This window comes from Asterias rubens, chromosome 5 (genome assembly GCF_902459465.1).
Source record: "Asterias rubens chromosome 5, eAstRub1.3, whole genome shotgun sequence".
Taxonomy (NCBI): Eukaryota; Metazoa; Echinodermata; class Asteroidea; order Forcipulatida; family Asteriidae; genus Asterias; species Asterias rubens.
Window position 1 is genome coordinate 3,145,808 of NC_047066.1, and position 22,166 is coordinate 3,167,973.

Sequence of the window (22,166 nt, forward strand, 5' to 3'; positions counted from 1 at the left end):
TAGTTGGAACACTGATATCTGTCTCGTGCGTCTTATATAATTGTCTGTCCTTGTCTGTCCCAGAAGGCGGAGGCGCGGGTGAGTGCAGCTACGCGTATAGGCGGTATATATTTCATCCAAAACGGACCTACCTTTCTCGACCGCTCGATTGGTAAGGGACCATTTCCGCCACATATCTTGCCAGTTTCAAAGCTGCAAAATCTCTGCAGTTGTTGCACATGCCTGAGACATTCCATGTTGACCTTGAAGAATTCTTTTACCCTCAAGTTTTGCCCTACAGCTTTTGCAAATGGCTACAAATTCAGTTAAATGAGGGGATTATATCATGTGAAACAAAAACAAATTGTTTTTAAAATTAGCTAGAAATTGTGGTATGACAGTCAGGTTTTATTTATACCTGCACCCACTGGAATGAGAACCCGCACGGTTTCCATGGTCTTCTTTGACTGGAAGAAACCAACAGCCCTGTCACCAATCGGAGGGATTTTTTTCGTAGAACTGTGACCTGCAACTTCTGATGGCACCTGGGGCCGATTTCACTAAACTCTGTTTTGCGATCATCGCTAAATTGAACGCAAGCGCGACGCAAACCACAAAATCCATCGCAGTTGCGACGGGCTGCATTTTTGATTTCACTAAGGTATTTTTGCGACGGATTTGATTTACGATGGATTTAAATAAATACCTTTACCTTGAACGAGGCTGTCGCAAGATTATTTGACCTTTGACCATCTTCGGTGACACCATCAGGCTAGTCAGCGCGGCAGTTTTTGACAACTAAAAAGTCGGCCGTCAGTTTTCGAGAAAACACATAAGTATTTTTTAATATTATGACAAGTTGCATTCTCTTAACAATCTTACAAGTTCGCAATATGTGTTTTTTTCCGATGGTTTACTAGTGCTTGTAAACTTAGACTTCATCAGTGTTCAGTAAATAAGGTTTTTTTTTACGATCGACTCGTCGCTTCACGTCTTTCTGTACTGTGCATGCGGTGTGTGTATGGATCGTACGATGTACAAACATACATGTTTATGTGCATGATTGTACCATGGAGGATAAATTTATTCCTCCATGGTTGTACATAGTGAACTAAATAAAGACAACGTTACATGTATTGAAATGTAAGCAAATGTACGTATGTACTGTGATGTGTACATGGCATATTATTGTTGTACATGTAGGTACTACTTACTAAAAAACAAGCAAGTGTACCGGTAATAATTCCGTGCATTTATTTTACATGTTCGTTGGGGTTGCCCAACAAGGCAAGTTGGGATTGTTGTAATTATTTGCTTTCATTACAACTGGCATTCTACTATTTGAAACCTAGTCTACAGAAAATTGTAACTGGCAGACTTGACTGGGAAGATTTATGTTTCAATTTACCTTCAAACAAGTTCAAGTTCATGAATCATGCCACCACTTTTTCACCCCTTTTTTACAATTATTAAAACTTAAGGTAAGTTTTAGATAGAAAGATGTTTATTTTATTCCATCACGAATGAAAAAGTAGTGGCAAGATACAGAAACATTTCCTTTTATTCTTGTCCACGTTCAAAATGTACACATTACTAACTAGCCTAGCGAAACCTATATTTTAATAGGACCCCAGTGGGAGGGGGGGGGGGGGGGTGCATAGCTGTCCACATGACATGGCTTTGTCATGTGAGTCGGATTTGTTTGCCTAAAAAGACCCAACCTGTGTCCAAAATGTATGCAGATTGATATGGTCTGCCGAATAATGAATGGTCACCCATTTATGGGAAAAAGATGCACCATGGACAGGAAATATTAATATTCGCTTACATAACATTTACAAACAATTCCATGCACTGTCTGTATATTACCCAATATTCATAAATACCCCAGACATTTTCTCTACTCCTATTGGTGGAGAGCGCGTCACTGGGTGTGCATAAACCTTTTTTTAATGCACACACTGGAGCTCTGTTTATGCACACTGAGCTGGCTTCAAATTTTTAATTGTTAAAGTGTCTATAACTGTATTTGTTTACGTTTTGTTAACAAAAGGGCATTTATGAATGGGAATAACAGAGTAGTGACTCGTTCTTCAACGTCAGTTTAAAACCTTGCAGGATCATTGCCGTGCAATAAAGGCCCTCGCATTCAGCTCGGGCCTTTATCACACGGCCGCCGACCCTGCCGGCTTTAAACGTACATTGAAGAACCCGTCGCTACCCTTTTATTCCTTTAAAATAATTCAACTTTATGCGTACGAGTTTCCCAGCTGAGCATACACGAGGCGAAGTTTTACCACAAAAGAGAGGCCCAAGGAGTGCTGCGATGAAGACACATGATGAAATTGGATGTTGGACAAATCAGGTAGGCCTAGTACTAATTACTGTACCCCTTAGGGCCAATCTAACTCAACCGTCATATCCATACTTTTTTATTGGCTATTTTACAGTGACGTATGGTTCTAGACAGTTTGAATATTTACTGTTGTTGTTCATTTTTCATTTTAAGGAGACAAAAAATATAAGAAATTTGTTTTACTCCTTTTCTCTTTCCATAGCAAAGTTCAGCCTTCCATTCAGGGACAGTCAACCTAGTATCTTAAAGAAATTTGTGATCAACATAAAGCGGGATCATTGGAGCTCTTCGAAGAAGTGTTCTTTGCTCTGATCATTTTCAAGAATCATGCTCGATGGAACATGTCAGACAATGAAACTTGCAGTAGGTGTTTTGCCAAAAGTCATTTAAATTTCTGGTGCACCTTCAAAAGGTAATTTTTGCACAAAGGGATGTCCCTTTGGGATCAACTCTACATAAAAGAGGTCTACCTTCTTGTTTTTATCAGAATCCAGAGTTGATCTATGGCGCAACAACAGTATGATATTATGTCACATTGCACATCACATAATGCGTAAAGTGGCATTTTAATTTTATGTATTGCTATATTTGTAGCTGCGCTCTAAGTTCACTTGGAAATAAATCTCAGGCACACTTCTTGTGGAACATAGGAAAAAAAATAGTGTGATTATGTGTCCAGTATGCAACTCGGCTCATTCCGAGAAATAAACCTGAATAAATCCAAAGAAGGCAACATTGAGTCAGGTGGTTCCTGATGATACCCCCACCTCAGAGTGGTTAATACAGAGAACTCATAACATTTGACTTGTTTTGTTCTCTGGGGGACCTTCAACCTGGATGTCCAATACACAACTCTGCTTTTTAGAGGGGGGGGGGGGGGGGGGGGGGGCGACTGACTAGCCTTCGAGAAAGACTCTGCTAAGGTCGAAATGTCAGGTCATTAACTAGTTTTTGCATTTATATCTATGTCCTTTTTGTTTGGTAAGCAACTTGAAACGAGCGTGTTCTATGCAGAGCTATATGTAAATTTATCGTGCTAATCCTCCAATCAGATTCGCAGAATGGAGTGGTGATATAAGCCTGTTTTGCACGGCTAAATCACTACCTGCTTCTTGTGTGTTCTATGTCACGCGCCAAGTTTGCTTGAAGATAAATACGTTATCACACGCGCGCTCGTGGAAATACGGAAAAATTAGCGTGTCTGCGTCCCATATCCAACTCGGCCTTCGGATATGGGACGCAGAAGCGCTATATTTTTCAAAATTCCACTCGCGCTTATATTATCACACGACTGCAAGTGGAATACAAACAAATTTAGGGCTTTTGAGTCCCATATCCATATGGGACGCAGACGCTATATTTTTTTGTGTTCCACAAGCGCGCGTGTTATAACAAAATAATCTTCCAGTCTCACGTGCAACGCGCAAAGCTTAAAATTTCAGAAGGTTATTTCGCGCCGAACAGCACGCACGCACGCGCACAAAGTTTAGAAAGTAATTTTTGCACTGTCCGTATTTGGGAGCGTGACGCATTGACACAATGCACACTGTGTAATAAAAACAGCGCGTACTGGAAGATAACTTATAATATCATTAATGCCCAGTCTTTTTGTCTTAACTTTTATTGTAACCGATTTATTACAAAAAATTAAAAGAAAGTTCAATGAAACAAAAAGACTTGGCATAACTAAAACTAAACATGACAAGGACAAACGGAGACGAGGCAAGTTCTGTTGTGCACATTATGTCTAAATTACTCTTTTAATTTCCCATAGACCTTATTGCAGATAGCAAAAATCCGACGTCCCGCAAAGGATTGTGGGAAATATTTTGCACCTCCAGTTATACGGTCGTCACGTAAATAACGTGTTCTACAAAGTTTTTTTGTAAACAATAAGTTTGTAAACATTGACATTGTTCTTGGTGGACGGTCATGCTTCTGTGGCGGAAGACAGTTTCACCCACGAATGTGTGTACCTCCATGCTTTATTTAGCCAAGTCCAGATGTGTAATATTAATATAAAAAACTACGACAATAATGCCATCGTACCAGTGTGTGCTTTGCGACTCAACGGAAGAACGAGGGACTGTACATGTATGTACATACGTAGGTAGGTCCATGCATGTTCTTTTGACTTTGATTGAACACAAAATAGTTTAATAAAATATCAATAAAGCTTGTTTATGATTTAATCATGACCGGGTCATGATTAAATCATCAAGCATGTCAAACCCAACAAGCTGTAGGCTACAATTTGAGTATTGTATAGGCTAGATTTATGTGTGATTTGTGGTAGAAACTAAAAAAGAAACATACATAGGCCTATTCAATTATATATTCCTCAACATTTTTTAGAGATGACAGATATTGATATTATATTCAGAATATAATATCAATATTCTGATAATGATACTGCTCATTAATTTGCTCATAGTCATATTAGTCATGACTGACTTTCAGGGCAGAGTGTTTGGTTATGATTTACAAGGCAAAAGATCATTCATAAATGCCTCAATCAGTTTCGCTATCTGCATTCCTGTTGAGTTGTGGTGGAGAGCGCTTCACGTGGGGTCAGGGTGTTTAAAGTTAACGAGTGATAAAGACCAGCTGGAGATGTTTATAACCGGTTGTTTTTGATATGTTTAGATGCATAATATGTGCTGGTCTTGGTGCTAGATGTTTCACCGATACGGGTGATGTTTGTGAGTTGGCCGCGCTGGGTGTGAAAGCAAAACAAGAAATGTCTTGCACCAAGACTAACTACGCACACACCACACAATGCATCCGAAAACTGTCTCAGTCATTAAAATGCAACACATGTCAGGTCATCAAATAAGATACGTAAAAGAGGAAACAAGGGCTGAACGACCACGACCCTGCCTGTTTTAAACGCCTTTTTAAGAACTTGTAACCACTCATTTATTCCCTTAGTTTTTGTCTGCTTTATCTTTCAGATAATTACTTGTGCATCAACATGCTTCGTGACAGGACTCATATTGGAAGCAGTTATTCTCCCAGTTCTGTGTTCACTCCAAAGATGTGATCTGTACTGTTGTTTTGTGGACTCGACTAACCACATCCTACTTCTTTTGCTGCAGGAGAGCTCATTGACCATCTTCTGAATTGACTAAAGGCTGTGTGTGTGTGTGTGTGTCTTCATGCTCTTGAGGTCATTTTTGACTGATGACATGCACGTAAATTGGCGATGAAAAGATAAATGTTAATTGCAGAGTGAACTGTGACGCAAGCGAAGGTATCGCAAATGCTTCTTAATATGCCTGTGCGTGGCGTCCTGCGGTTGTAGGCTACAATTCTCAGAGAAAGTAGAATAATACAATACAATACAAACAATAACACTGTCCAAACGTCCATTTCCACTGTCTTGAAGAGTTTAAAGCTTCATTTATTCTGGTTACTTAAATCATACAATAATACTTCATAATGCAAAGATTTAAATAATACCAAGGGTTGCAATTGCAAAGATCTAGAGGGTTGTAGTTAACCGCCTCAGTACAGTCAACAGGAACAATACCTGAGGCAAACAAGGGTAGATAATAATTGAGTGAAGTAAACTGCAATGTAAGTGTTTTTAACGGGCCATGAAAATACCAAGTGTGTTATAAAGTTAATATTACCAATTTAGATATTTGAAGAAAAAAATTAAAGGATGGAAATTTAAAATAAAAGTGTTTGTAAACAAATATATTGAACAAAAAGTGTGACAGGTTTGGATTTATTTTCAGCAAGAGTTAAATTATGTGTACCCACAGTTATCAATGAAACCTTTAAACTCTCACCATAAAATGGGTCAAATAATTACAGATGCTGGTTAGATTGTGAACAATTGTTTTCACACCAACCCCGGGAGTTAAACTCACAACATGCATGATATAGCATTCACAAACAAGAATTTGTCACAGGTTTTATACAAAGCTGCAGTTTTATCATGGCACTGTCATCTTTAGATTCCATTCCAACCTGTGGGTGTAGAAGATAGTCTGATCCCTCTTCTAGAGTCTTTTTGTGAACAAGGACTCTGACATGCATGCCGTGTTTGCCAAAGGTGGCTGCAGCTTAATAAATATCAATTGTTTTAATGTTGGCTTTGTGAAGTCATGAGACAGCTTAATACATTACAAATTGCCTCTGGCAGTACTGAACCCATTATTAGTGGGCCCTGAACCACCCGACCACAGTGCCAGTCAACTTACTTGTTAATTTAAATCCAAATTTTTAAGATGCAGAGTTTGCAGAGAATCACATTTAAGTGCTCACAATACTTCTTCTTTGATGGCAAGGTTTGAAATGACTTTTCACCCACTTAAACTACAAAATGAGACCTATCAGTATAATTAGTTTAGAATCGTTTAGAATCAAAAATGTATTAATTGGGATAGTTGCCCCCAAAATAATAAAGTTAAATGGTAACAATTTCCAAGTAAAACCAAAAGGATTTATTTTTTGAGGATGCCCAATGCAGAATCTATTTTTGTTGTTGAATAAATCAAACTTATTTGAAAACAAAAATTAAAAAGAAATTATATTCTTTTTTCAAATTCCTACCTTAAGAAGGGTTTCGCTCATGTGACCTAGTCCTTGCTTTTCGAATTACAAACCTACAAAAACTCAGTCTCATTTCATATGATAAAATTATAGGCATAACAAACATACCATTATTACAGTACCAGTAGAGTCTAACAATAAAGCTTACAACTTGATGCTTTATGGTACAGTGTACTAAAAGTATCATTTTTGTAATACATGCACAAAACACAAAGTATGTAATTATATTATGCACAGAATCATGTTCGTACAATACGTGTACATCAAACTTGTATAAACTGAACCCTTGATAAAAACATGTTTATGCTAGGACTACTTCTAAGTTCTAGAAACTAGAACTTAGAAGTATGCTAGGACCTACACCAGAACCTTGTCGTACTTGTCATGTCATGATCTACGGTATAACCATGGAGGTAGAAATAGATATATATTAATAAATATAAACATAAACCACAATTACTTAGTCACTTTTGGTCACTTTAATTTTGAACCATATCAGTGGTAGACCTAAAAAGTTGATGGTGTGAGAAATCAGGAAAAAGTATCATCTGCCACATAAAGTTTTAAAAATGTACAACTACCATGATTGAAAGCTATTCTATTTACGTCCACGTCATTGCTGATCAGTATTACAGATACAATCGAATCAAGACAATGTAACCATTGATGGGCTTTATCCATAGAGCTATATCTAGACTCTATCTAGACCAGGAATAAGAAATGTTTTTATTTTTTGTAAAACAGTCATGACAGTCCTCGATCATCATGACCTTGGCAATGTTTCTCTGTTTTGTAACAGAAAAAATGTCTTACTTTTGTCATTGAGGTCGTCCATGCTTTTGTCGAAGTATTTATCAGCACAAATCGGAGTCACTGGTGGGAAGTTTTGGTTGTTATTTCCGATCCTTCGAGGGTGACTGATGGTTGCGGGAGGGTCACTGATCCGTGTTGCAACTTCTCGCCATTGACCTTGTCAATGTCAGTCTTCCGACGCCCTACAGACGTAGACGGGCAAACCTAAAAACAGTTATTTTATCGCGAAAAAATGTCGCCTTTGGAGTTTGTCTTTAACTACTGTGTCTTGTCACATTCACTTTAGCTAAAGATTACCTTAGTTTGTCTATGCCAGAACTATTTATTCTATCAACCAGCTCTTTCTCGGTCACTCCTGCCACATCCATTTTGCAAACCGATCGATCGTGTACGAACGTTGAACGTTGTTTACTTTTTTGAGCGAGGTGCCAAATTTTTCCCACAGTCCTTTGCGCGCACATGCGCAGTTGTTCAAAATTGCTATCTGCAATAAGGTCTATTAAGATTGTCTATTTTCAACAGTGATAAATTAAAACTGAATTAAACTGAACTTTTCACTCACCGACTGATTTACTTGTTTGATTATTTTTTAGTACAGTGTTATTGTTATATTTTTTTACAAATTAGGCCTAGTAAAAAAAAATACCAGCCGATCACCCGGATTTTTCCAAAAGAGGATGAGGGCCTTTTTATTTTTTTATAGTGGGGCTGCGAAACAATTTGAATAAGACTGACCACAATTTCTTCTGTTTAAAGTCACCACTTGTAAAATAACATAAAAGAAATGACACAGCCTCAAAAAAGGATGAAGCCGGGGACGATCAACTGGTATTAATTTTGTTTTTGCCTTGTGCACCACACTAAATCACATTGCAACCAATAATGCCAAGTGCTAACTCAATATGTAAAACTATACTCAAAAAAATAATATTATTTGAAAGCCTCTCAGCCTTTGAAAACTTATCAAATATATTTCCATACAACTATAAATAATAATTGAAAGCCTCTCAGCCTTTGAAAACTTATCAAATATATTTCCATACAACTATAAATGTTGTGTATACCGCCCCCCGAAAACGTGTTTCACACAAACCGACTTGCTGCCTGTTTTCATGAAGTACTCATACATTTCCGCCGAGGGGGGACCGCTGGAAAAGAAAAGGGCGACCTCCAGTGGTGGTATAGACAGACACTACATTATGGGCGAAACTATTCGGCAGAAAGGGGGCATCTCAAATTAGGACCCATTCTATCTACCCTGAGGTTTGCGGTAGCCTGCTCTTGTAGGCCGTTTCTACTGCCTGATGATCGACACGTTGTGAGTTGTCAATCAACTCGATCATGGCATCCGCAAACCTAACCTGATATTAACTCCCACCATTCAAAGGATTCAAATCCTACAATTATTTCATCAACCTCACTTACAAATAGTGCCACAAAAATGATAATAAAATTTAATGTGGAAACAATGTAGTGCACAAAACTTGCTAAATAAGCTGTTTTATTTGTTTTAATTTTTCAGCTTGCATACGTTAGTAATGGACGGCCAAGAGGTACCACCGGCAAAGAAAGCAATGAAAGAAATGGTAATTAAACGCAGTATCCCGAGTGTGGCAGTATTGTATTGCTCATTATTTTTGCAAACCTGTGTGTCGTGTCACATACCCAGGATTTCCCATCCTCCTAAGTTGGACCTTCAGTATTCTGTCCCCTCTAGCACCTAAAGCACACACTTTTCCTTGCTCTATGCTTTGATACTTTAAATGCAATCAAAAAAATATAAACCGGGAATGATGGGATTTTTATTATTTTTTTCTTTTCGGGGGGGGGGGGGGGGGGGGCGGACAGCAGAGGCTCCTGCCACACCCACTACCGAACTAATCATCGTTTTTGGGTTTACATTTGATTTCATTTATTTCTTATACATTTTGCAGTCTCAGAAGACACCTCGATGGCAGGAGTTTGAGAGTAAAGCTCTGTCCTTATTTTGTCGTGACAGCCAGGCAGCCCTGTTTGGTTCTGGTGGCGGTGCAGGGGTGGAATCAACAAAGAGAAAATCCTGGCAAGCTGCCACTGAACAGGTTCGAGCTGCTGGAGGAATGGTCAGGGACTGGCAAACCACCCGCAAAAAATGGCAAGATTTATGCTACAGGGCAAAGGTGTACAAAAATAAGCGAGATGGAAAGGGAGTTACGGGTATGTGGTATTAATTTTGGTTGACTATTATATTTTCAAAGCATGTTGGGCGAATTTGTAAAGTAACATTTTCCTTTGCCAAAAGATCACATGTGTCACACTTTTTTTTTTTTTTAAGCTATTGTTATTGATCAGTCTGCATTCATTAAAGCAAAGGGTGAGGCAAATATTTATACACTGACTTCAAGTGGCCGCAACTTTCAAAATTAAGTATCGACTTGAGAAAATCAAACGAGAGCATAAAGTGCAATTACTTTGCTATGTATGGTGCAGCATTTTAAGTGTCAGGTGCCGGGCCTAGTTCCTATATGCTGTAAATTGTTTTGTTTTTTTGTAGTCATTCAATAATTGATCTATCTATCGATTGTATTAAGGTGGAGGACCACAGCCACATGCAAACCCTTTACACGAGCTCGTGCTAGATTGCATGCCAGACGAAGTTGTCGACGGAGTGATGCCGAATGGGGCATGTGAAACAATTCCCCAGGTAAAACTTAAGACATAATAATGAGGACAGTTTATAACTCTTAAAGTTACTCGATAAATCACTGTTTCAATCAACGATTCTCGGCAGCTATGTGCATTGGACCATATATACCATTAATTCAAAATGGGGTGGTTAATAATCTGTCCGTGCCTATGGGAAACATGGGTGAGTGGTCTAGAGGGTAAAGTGATGACACGACGATAGCACGTCACATAATCATTTCCATGAGGACATGACTTTGACAACTCTACCAAAACCTATAGTTGTTATCCATTTAACAGAATGTGTTTATCTTGGATTTCTTTTTGGCTTATTATTTCCAGCTTGCACCACCAACGCAAGAACATAATCGCCCCTCAACGAGTGGCATTATGTCATCACGGCCCCTAAAACGAACTTGCGAAACAGAAACGGAAACGGAAACTAAAACCGATGTAAGTTGCATTAGCAACAGTTCAGAAGTGACATTAATTTTGCTGAAATTTGTTTGACAAACAATACCAAACATGATGTGTTTATATTTCTGATGTATACTTTCAGTCCCAACCACAGGAGGTTCTACCCACTCCAACCCTAAAGAAACACCCCAAGAAACACAACCAGCCAAAGAAGAAGACAGGCAAAAAGAAGGGGCCCGGCAACAAGGAGGTTGATCTTTTAGGCATGAACAGGGAAGTTGTTTCTTTGACAAAAGAAAAAATGCTACTCAAGAGACAGTCCCTCGAGTATCAGAAGGAGACCATCGAGGTCCTGCGGGAGATCAATGCGACCCTGCAGAGAGCATTCCCCAGCAGCTCCGCTGTCGCTTTGTTTAATTCCATGTCAGAGCAATAATTTTGATTATTTATTCTCGATTAATTTCGGGAAATGAGCAGCTAAATTAACCACCAGCCTAATAAATTTCCCGCGAAAACGCATGCTACTGAAAAGGGTCATTCGATTTATGTTTAAGACTATAGTCAAAATGTACTTTTGCGTTATTTGATTTAACAAAATAATCATTCAATTTAATGAAGCTGTATTCAAATTCGTCGGAGTTTCACTTTTCGGCTGGGATCGTACACCCGATTCTTACTTTGTTCTCCAGAAAAGATATCTTTAAAGACAGTGGACATTATTGGTAACTGCCAAAATCCAGTCTTCTCACTTGGTGTATCTCAAAATATGCATAAAATAACGCCCTTGTCACATGGAGTTGTGTGCTTTCAGATGCTTGATTTCGAGACCTCAAATTCTAAACTTGCGGTCTCGAAATCAAATTTGTGTAAAATTACTTCTTTCTCGAAAACTTTGTCACTTCAGAGGGAGCCGTTTCTCACAATGTTTTATACTATCAACATCTCCTCATTACTCGTTACCAAGTGAGGTTTTATGCTGACAATTATTTTTAGTAATGACCAATAGTGTCCACTGCCTTTAAAAAGATTTTTAAAAGATTTTAATTTTTAAAGGTGAAACCGATTTCAAGAAAGGTTGCCTTTAAATACCACAAAAGTGAAAAAAAAAACTGTTACAAATGAACCTGCTTTATAAATGTTATTCCACCGTTAATGGTAAGGGCATCCACATTTATCCTGAGACTCTGCAACTTTCAGGCCTTTTATTATTTTGTTTAATAGTATTGTGCAGTTGAAAATAATCTTTACGTGGCCAGTTGTGTGGGTTTATTATACGGTGTAGGTATGAATATTGGTATAATCTATAGCGTGTGTGTGCACTCTATTGGGAAGGATTTCAAAACGGTTGTAAAATGGACCAATCTATTAATAAATCATAAACATTTATTGAAAGTTTGAATTTGTGCAACAAGGGTGTTTTCTTTTCATTTTTCTCTTGCAACTTCTTACACTGAATATTATAGTATTTCGCGCACTTCCGTCACCCCACACTAAATTCAAACGAACACATCACCACACGTGCATGTCTTCGTCTCTTACATGAATAAAAGGTCATTGCAAAGAAAGATATAAACTGCCGTAATACTCTTTCTACGACCCAATAATTAAAATGGGGACTATACATATATGGATAAAAATGCCAATACCAATCATTACTAAAAGAAAGTGTTAACCATCCTAGCTCTTGCGGCGTTTCCAAGGTGGACGTCTGGGCCTTGGTCATCGTTGTCTGCGATGTCAATAATCTCAAGTTGCCTCTGTCGTCCCAGATACGGCTCGTTGAGTATCTTGGAGATGTTGAAAAGGACGGCACAGGCAACGATGACTTTGCAGGCTTTTTCGGGGGCCACACGTAACCCCTTTCGCAGACATGGGAATTTCATTTTGATTTGCCCATTCGTCTGCTCAATGACGACTCTGCCATGACGATGAGCACTGCAAATTAGACATTTCAGGGAGTAAAAGTATAACAAACTTTTAGTCTTTTTTAAGGGGAAAACTACCTCCACACTGCTTTTTTCAAGAAGGCCTTAACAAGAAACGTATATAGTCTGCTGCAACGAAAACGTAGGCCTAAGTACCCCATGGAAGCAGAGGCCTATTATTCCACCCGGCATTTTGATTGTTTTTTGTTGTCACGTTACGGTTTAAGGACGGGTTGATCAACTCATTCCCACTGACATGACGTTGAAAATAGGCCTAAAAATCCCATAAAATCTTAGGACTTACTCGTTGTAGTTTCGTTCTCTGGCAGTTGCTGGTTGCCAGAAGGGGGTCATCAGCCACTCCAGTTGCGGGTAGCCGGAGTCTCCCAGGAGAATGCCCTGAAGATCTCCTCTTCTGAACATCTGGGCAATTTCGCTGCGGGTGAGGATCCGGCTGTCGTGAACTGACCCAGGCCAGTTCGCGACAACGTTGTTGATTCTATAGCTGGTGTCACATATCAGCTGGACATTTAGGCTGTGTACACCCTTCCTATTTACATATGTAAATTCGTTTTGTCCTAGTGGGCAGGCGTCGAGGGGAACGTGTGTGCAATCCACTGCACCAACCACCCCCGGGAACCCACAGAGGTTGTGGAACCCCCACTGGGTTTTTGCAACATCCGCTGCTGCTGCAGGCCATTTAATATAATCGACTCTCATCCTCACCAAGATATCAGTCACTCTGTAGACGATCCTACATACACTTGCTTCGGAGATCCCATGGTGAGCAGAAGTTGTCGAGTAGAAACACCCCGTTGCGTAAAAGCGAAGTGCGACGAACACTTGCACATTTGCCGGGATCGCATGGCTCCGTTGCGTTTCGGGCTGTAAAAATGGCTCTAAGATGTCTATCACCCGCATCACCTAGGGCCACTGATTTTCCGTTTCAGAAAAGTGCAAATTCCGTTTGGCAAAAACATGAATTCCGTTTCAGGCACAAAAAATTCCGTTTCATGTTTTTTTAATTAGATAAAAGGTTGTTTAATACCCAGTGACACACTTATAAAAACCAATTTGAGATAAGTTGCACTGTTGACTTCGTAAAATGTTCATTTGAACTGACAAATTTCAAAAAAATACTTTTTTTTATAATATTGTGGATTATTTTGTATACTGCTGTTCTAAAAAGGTTGCACTGTGACTGCAGTATCAATGCACATGATGTGATAGACTTGATTCAAAGTCTAAAACTGCAGTTGATTCTCTGCATCAGCCACATTGTAGGCTAATGACAGGAGTGTATCCACAAGAGGGCGCTGTTTCAGCATGATCAAAGACTTGGGAACAAGTCTATGGACGTGACCATTCTCCATCCACAAACAAAATGTCAGCCATTTTGTTTTCGCTTTGGCGACAGAATGTTGACAGTTTACGGTTTTATTTTAGACCTTTCCGAGATGAAAAAACATTGTATGTGTTCTTATAGATCATAGGTAAGCTAGTTTGTGTATTATTGTTGGTAAAAGAGAGGGAGAAAATGCTATTTGGGTGAACAAAAAATGTTTAAAACGTGCCGCGAATAATGCCCTTCGCTTAACCATGTTAACAACGTGTGTACATCATGTGTGTAAACATTGAGGATGGTGTGAAGTAGAACAGAATGATCCACGGTTACGATCTCGTACTTTTTGATGGTCTGATTTCTGATGCCTTTTTAGTTTAACAAAAAGAATCTTAATAAAGAATGCAATTTCAATAGTTTTGGCGTCAAGAAAAAAAAAAAAAAATAATCAAATTTTCTGAAATCCCGTTTTCCGTTTCAAAGGGCGGATTCCGCGAATTCCGTCCGTTTTCCGCGATCGCGGAAAATCAGTGGCCCTAATCACCCCATTTCTCGTAAACCGATAATACTTATGCATCCTTTTGTCGTTGTAGTCATCTAGAGGATTCGTTCTGTCTCGGAAAATCCGTTCTCTTTGGAGAACACGAGCATTGTTAACATACAGCAGATGCAACGCCATTTTGAGTTTACGATGGATTTGAGTTTTGCGTCTACTCAAGAGCGCCCGCAAAACTCAATCGCAAATTATCAAGACTTGCGACGGGCTTGCGACGGGCTTGCGATGGATTTCAAAACGTCCGACTTTAGTGAAATCAGTTTTTAAAATCCGTCGCAAACTTGCGACTGATTCCGTGATTTACGATGGATATTGGCTGTTTGCGATTGATTTAAAGTTTAGTGAAATCGGCCCCTGACATCGCCTTGCAGCTGTCTTCCAATGAATGCCCAAGTTGCCCCTGTGTAAAGGGCATATAGTTAAGTCCACTGATGCATGGGGCTCAAATATGCCAACTCGTGCTAAAATCAACTCAAATTCAGATCCAAGTCCACTTGTTGGTATTTGTACCAGCTTTAAATGTGCCTTGATGTCTCTCCTACATGTGTTTAGTGCAACAACTGTGTGGTCATCAACAGGCGTTCTAGGGTGGCTTCCACATGCAGAACCAGTAATTACATTGAATGAGCAAGCCATGTCAATGTCCTAAAAACAAGATAAGGAAAAACAACACAATGTTAGCTTCAATTTGCTGATTATTAAGTAAATAGTTTCATTTCAGGCCTACACATTCAGTCATTTATAAATATGCAGTAGAATAACATGTAGCGCTATATAGTTACCTAAATGAGATATCCCTTTTTTGTAAAAATGAGTGAAAAAGTGGTGGCACCATACGGAAAGTTATCCGGCAATTCTTCACATGGTGTATTGTGGGGTTGCAGAACTTAATTTTTAAAATTGTTTACAAACATGGCAGGGGCGTGGCAGGGCATGCTCATTTTGTTTTTTTGGTTTTCCGAATGCGCTAAGTGTTATAATAATTGAATGTGTTATATTATATTATTATAATATAATTTTTGTTTTGAAAGTTATTGTTACTGTATTTTTGTTTTATATTCAGTTTCAGCATTAAATAAATTGCAACATTGAAAACAAAAATTAATTAATGTCAAAAACAAACATTCTCAGTGCAACAATTGGTATCACACGACTTAGCCCACCTTGTTGAGCTGTTAATGGCTCCGCTTTTAACATCGGTCTCATCATGACAGTGATAAGACCGATGTTAAAAGCGGAGCCATAACAGCTCAACAAGGTGGGCTACACACGACTCCACTACTGACTCATGATTATGACAGAACCCAATCATTCATAGTTAAATACTCACGTGAGCTGTTTCATTTCCTACATCTTCCGACTCGTACACCAAACCCAATGAACGTTGTGTGCTGTACAATGAGTACAACATATTTTGTTGTCTTTCTTCAATTTGACTTTGTATGGACATTGCACCGGCATTTGGGTCCCCGTATTGGTCATTTTCCTCCTCTTCATAACCAAAATCGCCATATTTATTCCCTCCGGATCGAGATGATCCAGACGGCACAAAAACGAAGTCTTTATCATCATCATCGAAAGGGTTTTTCGGACGTTTTCCGTAAGACATCTTGTTCTGTGGGTGTTTTTGTCAATAAATGACGTCACTCTCACTCTGGTAGTTTTCGCTGGTCAATAACAATAGCTTTAGTTATGCAACAAAAGAATGTCGGGAACCAGTTATGTCCACAACCCACATCTTTTTTGAGGTCAAACATGGCTCTTTCAGTCAATGTATGTTAATTTGTAAAGGTTACTCGAAACAATACAATTTTAGTTTATATTAAGTTCTGAAAATGGTTGATTACATAAAAATTATATTTTTAAATGTATTTTCTCAGTTATTTAGTATAAAATCAGACTGTAGGCAATGTTTAAGATAATAAATTTGGAGCCGAAAGGAAAATAATAACAAACGTCATTTTGCTATCTTGCTGACCGAAGTCGGTAACGAATAACGTCTGCATTTTTAAAGGTGGTATGATATTTTTTAACGAGAAAGGCGTGCTGAAAACAAGCATAATGCTATGAAAAGGGGGTTCTCATACTGGAGGGACTGCAGGAAGTGAGATTCCAGCTCTTTCTATTCATGCAATTCGTGATTGAACGGGGCGGAGAATCTCTCTCGTTGTGATTACGTACGTTCATGACGATCAGCTGTTGTGACCTTCGTTCGACTTTCGTCGTCGCTGAGTTTGGCTTGCTTCACGGCTTGTGACCCGGCCGGGGTGTAGGGATGGCTTACCAGCAGTCCCCAAGCAAACGGCCCGCTTCCTCGTCTCGGGCTGCTGGGGTTTCGGTGAGGGCTCAGCCCGTTAGGTGAGATTCAGATGAACCAGTGAATGGATATTGATAACTAGCTGATTGAACTGTTGACAAGCAAGTGTGTTGTGACTTTTGTGTTGTGATAATTTATTTAGCAAAATTATAAAATATGATTACGTACTTTCTACTACAAACAATTGAAACATCAAATGTGACAACATGTTTAAAAATTAAATGAAACTTTGGGAAAATTTCCGTATCATGCCACCACTTTTTAAATTCGTATAAAATAAATGTGTGTCTAATTTACTGAAAGTGAAAGGAGGCATTTCTTTTGACAAAAAGGAGTGAAAAAGTAGTGGCAGGATATGGAAAATTTTCCGAAGCTACTTGCCTTGGCTCGTTTGTTTGGAATCTAAGTTAGAAACCCACTTTACTTCACCCATTTACTTCATTCTTGCTCTGTTGGTGTATTTGTTTTTAAATTTTTTTCTCTGCATTTTGTTGTATTCCTTATAATGCGCAGTTTATAGAGCAATATAAATGTCCGTATTATTATTAGTTTACTTTCACTGTAAGTAAGTAAGTTAGTTTACTCCCTGTGGTTTTAAATAATTGAAAAAACAACTAAAGTTAAAGTCACCTGGAAGTGGTATTTTTTCAAAATAAAGCTTTTGTCACTAATATATGTGTTTTGATGAGTGGAATGTGAATAAACAGTTAACTAAGATTTTAAAAAATCAGTTCTTATGTTAAGAGTAGACCCCGACCCGAGAGGGCGCTGTTCGTGACGTCAATCGAGGCAGACTTTGCCTGTAATGCGTAGAGTAAACACAATTGCAAAGTACATGTACGGACCAAGTGGTGAGTTTGTACGTTTAACAAAAAAAAAATTGTTTTTTTCCGGCAATGCCGACCAGGTGTATTACTGCTGAATGCAGAAAAACACTTTTTGAAATGTACCAACTCACGACTTGGACGTACATGTACTTTGCACGTGTGTTTACTATACGCATTGCAGGCAAAGTCTGCCTCGATTGACGTCACAAAAGGGGTAGGCGGAGTCAGCCCCCCAAACAACTTTATATATTTTTTAAACATATAAATCGTGACAAACAGTTACTAAAAAAATTGTTTTATTGTTCGTAAGCATATACTCTTATGTTTGAAAGAAAAAAAAATCTATTTCCAGGTGACTTTAAGCACTTCGTCATTGTGAAAGTATTAAAACTTAACTTCCTTTTTAATTTTTTTATATTAAAAACAAACTTATTTTTCTTGTACGTAGGAACCCTGTAAATAGTGCTGATTCATTGTCAGACTCCCATTGCTTCTTGGCCTTATGGCCTTATAGAAATAGTCATAATCAGGAAGTGTGATGATTTTTAGAATAGAAACTCACACTTTTTGGATGAAATCCCCCCCCCCCCCCATTTGTCACTTACCAGTACCATTGCCTTACTGTCGAGATCCTTAATTTGTGCAATCTCGTTTTGGTATTACTATTATTTTAAGAAGAATCTCCGTGTGGACAATCATTTGATTGACCTATGGACAACAATGTTTAAAAACCTTGTTGTCAATAGGTCCGAGGCTAGTGTAGTGATTTTAAAATCGGGCCAGTAAACTCATCATTGAACACGCCCTCTTGTCTTGTGCTTTTGTTCAAATGTTTACTAACTGTCTGGTGTATTGATTTGAAGAAAACTTCTTTTTAAATCTTCTCTCACTTCTCGTTAAAAAAACAGTGCAAAAGTAAAAAAAAAAATCAACTCTGGTCTCGTAAAAGTTCTGGTCCAGTGACTATATTGAGCTACCAAGTAAGCTTTGTGGTCTTGTGGATTTCCCCAAAATTTGAGCCCTGCAAAATTGGTCAAACATTTTTAGAAAATTTGTTCCATCACATAATCGTCACTCAGTAAAAAAAAAAATATGACACACACTGAACAACTTTTTCATTGTTGGGTGGATACGTGCGCATTACAAGTCTTATTATTATTATTACTAATCTCCCTCATAATTGTCTCATAATTTGGGCAACCCACATCATAAAGAATAATCAACTGCATGTACATGTATTTGCAAGTTGGCATACAACCTGGTTGTGTACAATCCTATTCATAAGTGCAAGAAGTTTGGAATACAACCCCCAGATTACCTAAACATTTCTATTTTTATAAATAGAACAGATGTTGGTGGTCACCCCATGCAAACCATATGAACAGTGTTTTCACTGTCACTGACGGGGGTGTGTGACCAAACGTTAGTTTAAGGTGTTACACAGGATTGGTAGAGCTGAAAAAATAGGTGCAGATAGTGTTAATGTTCTGTGTGATCAGCCATTTATACAAACACGAAATAACAAACCTGTGCAAATTTGGGCTTAACCCGTTGTGTGAGTCCCCAGAAATTAATGAAAATTGTGCAAAAATTTAGCTTGTGAACACATTGTCCTTAATGTTGGTTGTAATCAGCCATTGCACTTCTGAAAGTTTTCAGATTAGGCCTAATTCAACAGTTCTCTGGAATACGACTTCATATCAGAGGATAATATTTCACACACAAAAAGTTGTTCTAGTGTGAACTTCATAGTCAGTAATAAGCTTTCGGACTAAAGTTAAACCATGTTTTTAATAATTTCCAATTACCTTAAAAGCACATGGTGACCAGTCAAAAAAGTGGTTAGGCTGGCTAGTTTGATGTTGGAAAGCATCTATTTTACATATAAAATGAAATATGGATAGTGAAAAATCTGACAAACTCATGAAAAGTGGAATTACATTATGATTAAACTGGCTAGTCAACAAAAAAGTTAGTGGCAAATCCTGATTGCATGTACATGTAGGTCCACAGTAGCTTTCCCAGAGCTGTCAACTCTTTGTTATTCTGCAGTATTGTTCCCTGAAAATCAACAACTATTCCATGTTCTGCATTAAATTTCTTCCTTGATAAAACCAGGATTACCAACCAAATTTCCATTTGTTGCATAACAAATTGCTTGTTACTGGTATTCAGCTGTTGTTTGCTTATTATTTTGAAAATCAAGTGCAGATTTGGTTGGTAATCATTTTCTTTTTTCAATGCTAAAATTCCTTGCTAAGCAATTTTTTGTGGTAAGCAGCTCTATGAAATTGGGCCCTGATGAGCAAATTTGGTAATCTCTGTGTGATTATATGGAAACCTTGTTCCTACTATTTTGAATGGAATTCTATAACTCCCTGATTATTGTACAACATCTCCCTGATTGCAAGATGTTCATTTTTTTTCTGTGCAGTGACAAGTCCTACATGGCCACAGTTGTGGACTTTCTTCAGGACGCTTACAGTGGCAACAAGGCAGAAGACAAAGACAAAATTCTATGGGTCAAATTTGAGCAGTGTTCCACTAAAGGTAAGGGCCTTCAGTAATCAAATTGTGGCTTAACTTTTGAATGTGCGGATTTACCATGGTGTGTGCCCCTACAGTTTATTTATATCAAAATCACAGCAAACAGCTGAATTACAATGATACAGGATAAAAGATGAGAGGTCTTTTTATCTAAAGGGTCTACCATAAACCAAAAATACAAGTGGTTCACTGGACTACGTGCCTCATAAGAAATAACCTTTTTTTTTGCAACACAGAACTACATGTATTCGTCTTTGCCACTTTGCAAACTACAACCAACCTGAAACAATTGTGTTTGTTTGAGAACCTAAACTAATTTGACCTTTCCCCATGATAGCACCAGCAAAGAGTTGAACTCCTGATAACGTCCGTCGATGTCGGTTTTTTCCCATTATCGATATATCGAAAATTTAATATCGAGTATACTCGATATATCGAGTATTTCCCGCGCGCAAGATGGAAGCCTAAAAACAGCACTTGGTATACTCATGGAGGTAGAAATATTTATACCATAGACTGACAGTTTAATAGGGTTACATTTCAACTTGTTTATGTCTGATCCCCCGAACTTGTTTGTAGTCCAAACAATTTCAGATTGCGTAGTCCCGCCCCGATTATTTCTGGTTTTACAACAAAGTATGATCGCCGCTACCGCTGGCTTGGCCAATTGGTGAACGCTCACCACAATTCTCGATTCGTGATTGGCCATGATTGGCCGTCTCAAAATGACACAGAGCCTTTGTGAGTTGCGTGACTCGCCGACATTAAGGTGTCAGTTGCCGATGCATTGACGCAGAAGTGTCAATCAAGTTGTCCGACGGGCGCGCTGACTACCTTTACGGTTGAAAATGGTTGAGATAATCATCGAAAAAAAATCACTAAAAAGTCCCGCAAAACACAGACCTACCACTCAGCGATCACAATATACAACGCACGCAGCATGCAGTCACATAGTCTCCAATAAAGGCTCGTAGTCTTTTTACTTTGCATTCTATAACCAAGGCAAGAAACATTGAATGCTAGAACGCCCTCTATTGTCGAAATAACGCAGTGCATCACGCGATACCGCCTTGACCAAAGACTGCATGTGTCTGCGCATGCTTGGGCAAACGGGTTTTCCCCCCGAATTGCAATAACCATACACGCTGGTGTGCACGTTTAAACCGTACAACAGCATAGTCTTCGCTGGTACGCACGCAAAAGCCGCCGACAGCGTGGTCTGCGAAGCATAGTTCCTCGGAAAGATTATTGTAAGATTGTTTTCTTCCTTGTTTTGGGGTATTTTTGCAAAGTCAATAATGCTGTGATGAAGACGCATTGATTTTGATCACATGCACAATGGGAAGTTGCATCTTAAACAGCCGATAGGCTAGGGCAGCAGCGGCGGTTTCTTTTGAGGTTTTACCGTGCGCTCGCCGCGGGGTCGTGAACTTCTGCGGCGGGCCGGCGGCTGATGGCGAAAACGCAAAGAACATGCAGACATACTTGCTTGTAAAACGTATTTTATTTAATAGGGCAACTCAAAATGATGAAACTACATAACGACGACGACTTTTCTAATACTCAAACACAGATTTCTTTTAAATAATCGGACACTCTTTTGGTATTTTCGATATCATTTAGGAACATCGAAATTTTCAAAACATCGAAATTTTTTCGATATATATCGAAAATCCGATATTACGATATGATTATAAAAGTGACATCGGCGATTTCGATGTCAAAAAAATATCGAGTTTTTGAGTATTTTCGATATATCGACGGACGTTAACTCCTGACACTACAAAAGAATCAACAGTCCCAAAACTGACATTTATAAAAAACAGTGAAAACATCAAGCTTTTCCCACCATTTTCTTGT

General features: G+C 38.6%; 3 protein-coding genes across 3 annotated transcripts in view; 2 read left to right on the top strand and 1 right to left on the bottom strand.

The window, feature by feature from the left end:
• Positions 1-9,926: 9,926 nt before the first annotated feature.
• LOC117289934 lies at positions 9,927-11,560 on the top strand. Its single transcript, XM_033771137.1, has 2 exons — positions 9,927-10,394; positions 10,935-11,560. The coding sequence occupies exons 1-2, from the start codon at positions 10,335-10,337 to the stop codon at positions 11,226-11,228; spliced, it is 354 nt and encodes a 117-aa protein (XP_033627028.1). The 5' UTR covers positions 9,927-10,334; the 3' UTR covers positions 11,229-11,560.
• A 212-nt stretch (positions 11,561-11,772) lies between these two features.
• LOC117289935 (putative nuclease HARBI1) lies at positions 11,773-16,308 on the bottom strand. The gene is made up of 4 exons (XM_033771138.1): positions 15,946-16,308; positions 14,604-15,260; positions 13,022-13,641; positions 11,773-12,727 (listed from the first exon to the last, which is right to left on the bottom strand). Exons 2-4 carry the CDS (start codon positions 14,736-14,738, stop codon positions 12,448-12,450), a joined length of 1,035 nt encoding a protein of 344 aa, XP_033627029.1. The 5' UTR covers positions 14,739-15,260; positions 15,946-16,308; the 3' UTR covers positions 11,773-12,447.
• A 297-nt stretch (positions 16,309-16,605) lies between these two features.
• LOC117289936 (breast carcinoma-amplified sequence 3-like) overlaps positions 16,606-22,166 on the top strand; it is a 38,281-nt gene continuing 32,720 nt past the window's right edge. Inside the window, exons 1-2 of the mRNA XM_033771139.1 lie at positions 16,606-16,973; positions 20,194-20,309. Coding sequence (XP_033627030.1) covers positions 16,891-16,973; positions 20,194-20,309 — 199 coding nt within the window. The 5' untranslated portion in view covers positions 16,606-16,890. The remainder of the gene's footprint in view (positions 16,974-20,193; positions 20,310-22,166) is intronic.